Raw genomic sequence first — 10,735 nt, forward strand, 5'->3', positions numbered from 1 at the left:
AACAGTTGTTTTATTGCATGTGTTCACTTTTTACCAAGTGCTGCTCAGATGTTTTATGGCAAGAGGAGGTAGATGACGATGTCCAATAACACACTAAGGTTGAAATTTTAAATTTCATAGTATTTCAATGAGTGCCCTATAAAGAGTTAACCCTTTCATGCATGAATTATTGAGGAACAGAGACATTCGGACATGTCCAATTGCATTCAGTTCTTATTTTGAGTGAGATACTCAACTGCATGTCTATGGTTTGAATGTAGTTTAATGGTAAATATATTTTGTATAAAAATGCTCATAAACACAGTGGATTTATGGCTGATTTTGGCTCATCAGTAGCCACAATAATGTATTAAAATAACAGAAGCATTAATTATCAGGTAATCCATAAAGCAGTTAAAGTACTGCAGAGTTATACATGACTATTAACACTATTAGTTTGGACATTTTGATATGAGACTGGGTTGGTTTGGACTAATTATTACAAATATTGTGGGTTTGATTGAAGCTTGAATAACTGTACAGCTTGTATGAAAGGGTTAATGTTTGACAGACAGACAGACTTCCAAATGGTAACTAAAGGCCCATTAGCCTCATATAAAGAATGTGTTCCTCTCAGGTGTTATGTTGAGTTTCATGATCAATAAAGATGTCCCATAAATAAAACAAATACCTACTAAAGATGTCAGAGTCCCGGTCATGGTTTTCGCACGTCGAAATAAGATACTTTCTCTTGCTGGGTTTGTATAAAAAGCAGATTCCTTTGTGCTCTGGTCGGAGCCTGAAAATGGACTGTTACTGACAGTCGTTAAAAAGTGACATAATGTACATCATCATATGGGTTCCTGAACTAAAAGAGAGTCACATTTAACAATGATTATGACACAGGCTTCTGTATATCTTGAAAAAAATCTGAAATGGTTAAAAAAAAAACTTAAGCTTTTAATTTAATTAAAATTGCAAAGTATTTTCATTTAAGTATTTAACAGCTTGCAGTGAATATTTAAGTCACAGTGTTAAATGAAGTGTAAAACACTACTGTTTATATTAAGCAAAGTTTGGACAAGTTAAGATCGAGTGCAAAAGTGGTTTAATATCTCCGGGGGGGGGGGGGGGGGGGGGGGGTATTACAGCAACACACAAGATCTTTAACATAACCTAATTACAGGTATTATTCTTAATTCAAGCCCAGTTCCAAAAGCCTAATATTAAGATTAAATCAGAAAAGTTTGAAGACAATTATTAACCCTTTCATGCATAGTGGTCACTACAGTGGACAGCTATTCTCCAGCTGTTCTCATGTATAGTCATGTTTTCAATTCATACCATTACTATAACTGTGCTGTTCTTGATAAACTTGATCTGCACTAACATGTTTGAATGTAAATCAGTTGCTAATTGTTATAAGACTGTAATTGTAATTAACATTTTTTTTTTATACAAAAAGGTTTTTTGTTTTTTTTTCACATAATCACCATGAAATGAATAGTAACGAGTATTAGAGTATGATAAAATGTGAGAAAACGTCAGATTAGCTGCATTAAAAATGTTTTTATTTCATAGTTTTCACACAGTTTATCACTTTCTGGTGATGGTTTTAAATACATGTTTGTTTGCTTTAAAAATTAAATGCATGGTGTCCAGCTGAGTGGACATTTTTGTAACTCCATGAAAAATCGGTTCATTAAAACTGATTGATTTTTTCATGCCTAAAGAGGAATAAAAACACTCCGGACAAAAATCTCAACTAAAGTTCTCATAATTCATGCATGAAAGGGTTAAAGCTCAAAAACCATTTTCATTTTTCAAGAAGAATAAAAAAAAAAAAAACTTTGAGCATATAAAGGAAATCATAAGCTTTTCTGTAAAAAAAAAAAAAAAGTATTCAGATTTGGACCCTTGTAGAACCTATTCAGAGCTTCCCTCCATAGCAGTTGTGTAAGGTCCAGGGCTGGCAGCAGCAGTGCAGGTACTGGTAGTACTGGTACGCATGGTACAGTGGTACAGTCATGGGGATGTGGACTTCATTCGCCTGCAGAAACTGCTTCTGAGTGTCCCTCACCAACACTTTCACTGCTACTTTCCTCGGTGAGTTGCAGGCCGCCAGCTCGGCCACCATCTGGCGCCGTTTGGTTTTATACCGCCGGTTCTGGAACCAGATTTTCACCTGAGTCTCAGTCAGTTTCAGGGCACCTGCCAGGTCTGCCCGTTCCGGTCCTGAAAGGTACCTCTGCGTACTGAAGCGGCGCTCCAGCTCGTACACCTGCGCGTGGGAAAACGCCGCCCTGGAGCGCTTCTTGATGCCGGGCCTGGGCTGCTGCTCGTCGGATGCGCTGACCGGGTCCGTGCGTCGTGTGTCATCGGCAGGATCCAACTCCAAACGGTGTGAGTGGAGGTCTGCACCGCCTGGGGACACGGTACGGAGTGGGTGGTGATAATGTCACACAGAGGGACGTCTGGCAATAACTGGCTTCATCATATGTAACAGTCATAGGTTTTATATAAAATGATGCTTTTAGGTGTTCTTGTGAATTAAATTACAGCCTGACGTAGCCCTCATTATTATCCTGACATTTGGCCTTGTCATGGCATAAATATGTTGTTTCTTGCATGTGCAGACCCTTCTGCTGAAAACAAAGCCTGGAGATTTACTGACATCTTTCTCCATGCACACTTGCATTGTCTTTATTATTAGTTTATATGCATTCTGAATATTAAAATAATATTTAAGTATCAAGATGAATAGAGCAGCAATGAGATGACAACATCAATCTTGTCTCTAAGTTTTATTTTTTTCTCTTACTCCACTGTTCCCCATAAAGTTGGAATATTACATGTTTTAACATGTTCTCATGACATGATTATGACAAAGTGATTTATTCAGCATAAATAAAGTGTAACTGGGACTCAGTATGTAAACGCTGCAAATGGTAAAAGATGATTAATGACGTGTATAAATAGGAATAAAAAGAGGAAAGTGTCTGAAAACAAAATTATTTCAACTTTATGGACAACAACGGTCATAGTCATAATTGTAGTCATAGTTATACTGGTAGTTATAGTTAAAAATAGTGATAGTCATAGTTACAGTTATAGTTACAGTCATAGTTAATAGTTATAATTAAAGTTATAGTTATACTTACAATTATAGTTACAGTCATAGTCATAGTTACAGTTATAGTTACAGTTAAAAGTTATAATTAAAGTTATAGTTATACTTACAGTTATAGTTATAGTTACAGTCATAGTCATAGTTATAGTTACAGTCATAGTTAAGAGTTTAATTAAAGTTATAGTTATACTTACAATTATAGTTACATAGTCATATTCATAGTTATAGTTACAATTATAGTTACAGTCACAGTTAATAGTTATAATTAAAGTTATAGTTATACTTACAATTATAGTTACATAGTCATAGTTACAGTCATAGTTAATAGTTTAATTAAAGTTATAGTTATACTTAAAGTTATAGTTACAGTCATAGTTATAATTAAAGTTATAGTTATAGTTACAGTTATAGTTACAGTCATAGTTACAGTTATAGTTACAATTATAGTTACAGTCAGAGTTAATAGTTATAATTAAAGTTATAGTTATACTTACAGTTATAGTTACAGTTATAATCATAGTGATGGTTATATTTATAATTATAGTTACAGTTATATTTACAGTCATAGTCATGGTTCTAGTTACAGTTATAGTCATAGTTATAGTTACAGTTATAGTCATAGTTATAGTTACAGTTATAGTTATGGTTACAGTTATAGTCATAGTTATGGTTACAGTTATAGTCATAGTTATAGTTATAGTTATGGTTACAGTTATAGTCATAGTTATAGTTACAGTTATAGTCATAGTTATAGTTACAGTTACAGTCATAGTTATGGTTACAGTTATAGTCATAGTTATAGTTATAGTTATGGTTACAGTTATAGTCATAGTTATAGTTACAGTTATAGTCATAGTTATAGTTACAGTTACAGTCATAGTTATGGTTACAGTTATAGTCATAGTTATAGTTATAGTTATGGTTACAGTTATAGTCATAGTTATAGTTACAGTTATAGTCATAGTTATGGTTACAGTTATAGTCATAGTTATAGTTATAGTTATGGTTACAGTTATAGTCATAGTTATGGTTACAGTTATAGTCATAGTTATAGTTACAGTTATAGTCATAGTTATGGTTACAGTTATAGTCATAGTTATAGTTATGGTTACAGTTATAGTCATAGTTATAGTTACAGTTATAGTCATAGTTATGGTTACAGTTATAGTCATAGTTATAGTTATAGTTATGGTTACAGTTATAGTCATAGTTATAGTTACAGTTATAGTCATAGTTATGGTTACAGTTATAGTCATAGTTATAGTTACAGTTATAGTCATAGTTATAGTTACAGTTATAGTCATAGTTATGGTTACAGTTATAGTCATAGTTATAGTTACAGTTATAGTCATAGTTATAGTTACAGTTATAGTCATAGTTATGGTTACAGTTATAGTCATAGTTATAGTTACAGTTATAGTCATAGTTATGGTTACAGTTATAGTCATAGTTATAGTTACAGTTATAGTCATAGTTATAGTTACAGTTATAGTCATAGTTATGGTTACAGTTATAGTCATAGTTATAGTTATAGTTATGGTTACAGTTATAGTCATAGTTATAGTTACAGTTATAGTCATAGTTATAGTTACAGTTATAGTCATAGTTATGGTTACAGTTATAGTCATAGTTATAGTTACAGTTATAGTCATAGTTATGGTTACAGTTATAGTCATAGTTATAGTTATAGTTATGGTTACAGTTATAGTCATAGTTATAGTTACAGTTATAGTCATAGTTATAGTTACAGTTATAGTCATAGTTATGGTTACAGTTATAGTCATAGTTATAGTTACAGTTATAGTCATAGTTATAGTTACAGTTATAGTCATAGTTATAGTTACAGTTATAGTCATAGTTATGGTTACAGTTATAGTCATAGTTATAGTTACAGTTATAGTCATAGTTATGGTTACAGTTATAGTCATAGTTATAGTTATAGTTATGGTTACAGTTATAGTCATAGTTATAGTTACAGTTATAGTCATAGTTATAGTTACAGTTATAGTCATAGTTATGGTTACAGTTATAGTCATAGTTATAGTTACAGTTATAGTCATAGTTATGGTTACAGTTATAGTCATAGTTATAGTTACAGTTATAGTTATAGTTAAAGGGGTGTAACCCATGTAAATCCAGTGTCTATAATCTTGAAGTCTGTAACTTCTCACCTTTTCTGTGCTTACTGTCTCCTCCCGTGGCCTCAGAGTGGACACTTCCCACAGACACACTCAGATCCGGACTGTGACTGTCCGGACAGATGACAGTCTCCTCCACACCTTCCACAGATGCGTCATGGCCTCCTGTGTCTTCCTCTTGTCCTCCTCTTCCTCCAGCCTCTACATGACCAGTGCAGTTTCTCTTTGGAGCGCACAACTCCTCCGGATCCCTGTCCTCCGTGTCGTGTCTCTCTCGGGTATCACCTCCTGTTGTGAGAATGTGTTGGATGGAAAAGGACGAAAAGCTTAATGTCATGATTGAAATAAGACATTAAGAGATCAGCCTCTAGAAAAACCAACGCACTCGCTGACTTGTTTCTCCGTCTGTGTTTAATGTCTGTAATTTAATTGCGGTAAAGTCTCTACTCTACTAATGAGCAGATGAACTGTCAAGTCTGTAACACTATTCCCAGTCACAGAAGCTCCGGTGAACCTTTGATAGGCTGTGTTCTCTGTCTGGACCCTCCCTCGCACCGCCCAGATCCACGCTTCTGTGCGCTCTGAGAACAGGGAGGACTGATTTTCCAGGTGAGACACTTCACCGAGTCATCTTTATATCCTCGCAATATAAACACGAGATGATAAAATGTGTTAAGAAGCTTCCGTTAAATTTGGCAGAGGGATTTCGGGTCGTTATGTTAGGCCAGCATGTAATTTAGAGACTCGCAGTAATCCACAGTGCTACAAAAAGTGGACAAATCCAGTGCGTAAAATCCAAAAAGTTGTGCGTAAAAGTATCGAGTAGGCTCCGGTGAAGTATAAAGATGTGGATTTTTCATATTTTCCAGCCTATCACAAATATTTTGTCTAATCTTAGTCTTAGTTTAACCCTTTCATGCATGAATTATGAGAACCTTAATCATGATTTTCCCTTCCTGTTTTTATTCCTCTTTAGACATGGAAAAAAAAAAACAAAAAAAAAAAACGCAATTGACAGCTTTTTATGAACCTATTTTTCATGGAGCTGCGAAAATGTCCACTCAAATAGATACGATGCGTTTAATTTTTGAAGCAAAGAAACATGTATTTACTGATATACAGTGAAAACTATGAAATATTAACACTTTTAATGCTGCTAATCTGATGTTTTCTCATATTTAAAACATACTCTAATACTAGTTATTACTCACTTCATGGAGATAATATACAAAAAAAAAAAAAAAATGTTAAAGAAAAAATGATAATTACAGTCTAATAACAATTGATTCATACTCAAACATGTTACTGCAGATGAGGTTTATCAAGAACAGCAAAGTTACAAATGCGTAAGTGTCCACTGTGTTGGCTGATATGGAACTAAAACCTCAAAACCCATGAATATACAAGAGAACAGCTGGAGAAGAATTGTCCACAAAGGGTTAATTAATTCTTGCCTATATTTTCATTTAATTTTCGTTCTACAAGTTTCAGACTAAACCTGCGGCTCATTTCCCCTCATATTTTTACACCTTAACCTGATTTTTTTTTTTTTTTTTTTTTTTTTTAACTCGCTCTTAAAATATCACCTGCTGCAGATCGTTGTTGATTATATTTGATCAAGCAGCGATGTCAAAATTGCAGAAACAGTCAAGTAGCGCCGCCTTGTGGCCATTAAGAATGACTCCAATGACCGAGAAACACACACTCCAATACTCAGATGGACACGCACGCGCATCACACAGTGAACAGGCCCACTCTTCATTGAGGCCAAGTGTTGACAGATGCAGTGATCTGCCTTCTCCCTGTTGTTTTGTTTGATTCCTCTGACTAAACACAGAAATCTCTCTGTCTGCCACAGTGCGTCAATCAGCTGCAGGGTGTCAAAACATGTCTGGAGGAGAAACATGGCAAAGCTGGATGTTAAGGGAAAAAAATTTAATTGCAAGTAAAGCCATAGGGGAAGTCACATCATTTTTCTTTTGTTTGTTTTGTTTACATTTTGGCTGATTAAACCCATTCCATATACTGTACTGACTGACAAAACAGCCATTTCTGTGTCATAGCGCAGAAGCAAAAACGCACAAAAGTCAAAATCATGATTAACCCTTTCATGCATGAATTATGAGAACCTTAGTGAGTGAGAGGGTTTTTATTCCTCTTTAGGCATGAAAAAAAAAAACCCAATGTGATAGATTTTTTTTTTTTTTAACCTATTTTTTAATGGAGTTACAAAAATGCCCACTCATCTGGACACTATGTGTTTAATTTTTGAAGCAAAGAAACATAAATTTAAAACACAATATCAGAAAGTGATATACTGTGTGAAAACTACGAAATGAAAACATTTTTGATGCAGCTAATTTGATGTTTTCTCACATTTTATCATACTCCAATACTAGTTATTACTCATTTCATGGAGATAACATGCAAAAAAAAAAACAAAAAACAGTTTTCTTACACAAAAATGAATTACTGTTTAATAACAATTGGCAGTTGGTTTACACTCAATCATATCATTGCAGATCAGGTTTACTAAGAACATAAAGTTACAGTAATGATATGAATTACAGTTTATGGGATGGTGCATAAGTGTCCACTGTGTTGGCTGATATGGAACTACAACAACAAAACCCATGAATACACATGAGAACAGCTGGAGAATAACTGTCCGCTGTAGTCACCACTGTGCATGAAAGGGTTAAACACTGGTCTCGTGTGAAGTGGAATTTAACCCTTTCATGCATGAATTACATTAGTCTCCAATTTTTAGAAATGATTTGCTTCAGAGATTAAATGTGCTAAATGTTACATATTTTAATAAGATTAATTGGAAAATAAATGACAAAAATGCCGGTTTGCTGATGTTTTCAAGGTATATGATTATTATTATTATATATATGATTATATATATGACACATATATATTGCTTTATGTACATTTATATAATAGTTTTATAAATCTTCCACTAAATAGAACCTGTAAAGTGAATGTATTCTAATGTGTAGACAGTGTTTTGAAGTAGATCTTGTAGCTCTGAGACAAATATTCCTTTTGAGTCAAACCCATTCTCTCGTTAATTCTTGAATTTCACATTTTGACCCAAGGCTGTGTCTTGGAAAGTTCAGCCAACCAGCATTTTTTACTGGATTTTTCTTTATCAGTGACTCTCATGTGGTAAAATTTCATTACTTTTATTTTATTTCTGGTTCCTTGTAGACCAGTGTTATGAGAGCCTTAATTAAGATTTTTTTTTCCCTGAGTGTTTTTGTTCCTCTAAGCATTAAAAAAAACAATGCGATTGACATTTTTTATGAACCTATTTTTCATGGAGTTGCAAAAATATCCATTCAGCTGGACACCATGCATTTAATTTTTGAAGCAAAGAAATGTGTTTACTGATATACTGTGTGAAAACTATAACATAAAAACATTTTTAATGCAGCTAATCTGATGTTTTCTCACCTTTTAACATACACTAATACAGGTCATTACTCACTTCATGGAGATAATATGCAAAAAAGAAACCATTTTGTTTAACCCTTTCATGCATACTGGTCACTCCAGTGGACAGTGCTTCTCCAGCTGTTCTCTTGTATATTCACAGGTTTTGTTGTTTTGGTTCCATTTCAGCCAACACAGTGGACGCTTATGCACTATCCCATACACTGACATTCATGCCAGTACTGTAATTTTGCTGTTTTTGATAAACCTGATCTGCAATGACATGTTTTAGTGTAAATCATTTGCTAATTGCAATTAGACTAAAAGAAAAACAGTTTTCTTCAAGTTTTTTTTTTTTTTTTTTTTGCATGTTATCTCCATGAAGTGGGTAACAACTAGTCACATAAGATTAGCTACATTGAAAATGTTTTATTTTATAACTGTCACACAGTACATCACTTTCTGATTTACATGTTTTTTTTTTTAACTCTACGAAAAATACGTTCATTAAAAAAAATTAAATCGCATTGTTGTTGTTTTTTTTCATGCCTGAAGAGGAATAAAAACAATCAGGGAAAAAAATCTTGAGTAAGGTTCTCATAATTCATGCATGAAAGAGTTAAAAAAAAAAAAAAACTTTTAATTACAGTCTAATAACAAGCACTTGATTTACACTCAAACATGTTACTGTAGATCAGGTTTATCTAGGACAGTAAAGTTACAGTAATGGTATGAATTGCAGTGTATGAGATGATGCATGAGTGTCCACTGTGTTGGCTGATATGGAACTAAAACAACAAAACCCATGAATATACAAGAGAACAGCTGTAGAATAACTGTCCACTGTAGTGACCAGTATGCATGAAAGGGTTAATGTCAGGTCAACAAATAATTATCGATTTTGCGCAAAAAATAGGTGTTTATGTCGGATGTTTATTCTCAGATATTCCCAGGAGTCTAATTATTACAGTCTCTGCATTAAATGTCGCTATATAGAAAAAAAAAAATCAAGGCTGAAATAATTTGGCTGAAGATCTGACACTACACTGGAGATCAAATCTGGACCACTGGCTTTGAAAATATCCATGTGATAATCCGATGCGCATTCTCCAGATGACAGAGGGCCACCTGATGGGAGAGCTTTCCCTCCACCTACTCCACACACTTTTACTTCTCTATATTTGGGCTCTGCTTCTTTTGTTAGCTCCTTTTGCGGTTGCCAGTGGAGACTTTTTTTGTTTTGGGGGAAACTCCACGCCTAATGCTGCGATGAGTCGAGCTGCTATCTTTGGAAGTAGAAGATAGTGATCGCAGAGCCTGTCAGAGCAGCCGCGTCCAGGGCTGCGTCCTCAGGCATCGCCGCGCTGTCGCCAGTTCTATTTACACTAGTGACTGTGCAGCACTTAGAGCTGACACCAGGTATGTCCTACCGGCACTGCAGGAGCCACAGGAAGTGGCCGGTGAGACTATCAGAGCAGACAAACACTCTGTTTACGTTTCCATTCATCTCCATTAATAGTGTCTGCGTGTTGGACCGTGTTTAGGAGGTGAAGACGTTTGTTTAAGTCCAGTCAGCGACGAATGTGAGGAAATAAAACAGGAGTAATGCTATAATTTATCTATTATTATTATTATTATTATTATTATTATTATTATTATTATTATTGGTGTTGTTGTTATTTTTCTATGGATTTAAACTATCCAAAATGATCCAAAGTCCTGTGAGTTTACGCGCTGTGTTGGATGTGGACTGTCTGGTTAATGTCCATCCCTGAATCTTGACCGGACATTAACTCGCCTTTACATTCTCTCTGTTTCTGGTTCTTGTCTCCCCAGAGTCCCCTCTAAATTTTCTCACAGAAAATAAATGTTCGTCTGGGTTCACATACGACTTAAAAAAACAACAACAAAACAAAAAAAAAAAAATTAAACCAAGATTTACAGTCGCAGAAAAAATTACTAGACCATCAAAAGTCATCAAAAACAATGGTTATGCAATCAAGTACTAACTCCTGTGTGTATCATGTGACTAAAACAGACAGAAAAG

At 34.3% G+C, this 10,735-nt stretch overlaps 1 protein-coding gene across 1 annotated transcript; it reads right to left on the minus strand.

Annotated features, from left to right (window-relative positions):
• Positions 1–1,758: 1,758 nt before the first annotated feature.
• Positions 1,759–5,722, minus strand: nkx3.3 (NK3 homeobox 3). Its single transcript, XM_030156299.1, has 2 exons — positions 5,281–5,722; positions 1,759–2,403 (listed from the first exon to the last, which is right to left on the minus strand). The coding sequence occupies exons 1-2, from the start codon at positions 5,582–5,584 to the stop codon at positions 1,910–1,912; spliced, it is 798 nt and encodes a 265-aa protein (XP_030012159.1). The 5' UTR covers positions 5,585–5,722; the 3' UTR covers positions 1,759–1,909.
• Positions 5,723–10,735: the final 5,013 nt, after the last annotated feature.

This window comes from Sphaeramia orbicularis, chromosome 15, assembly GCF_902148855.1.
Source record: "Sphaeramia orbicularis chromosome 15, fSphaOr1.1, whole genome shotgun sequence".
NCBI lineage: Eukaryota > Metazoa > Chordata > Actinopteri > Kurtiformes > Apogonidae > Sphaeramia > Sphaeramia orbicularis.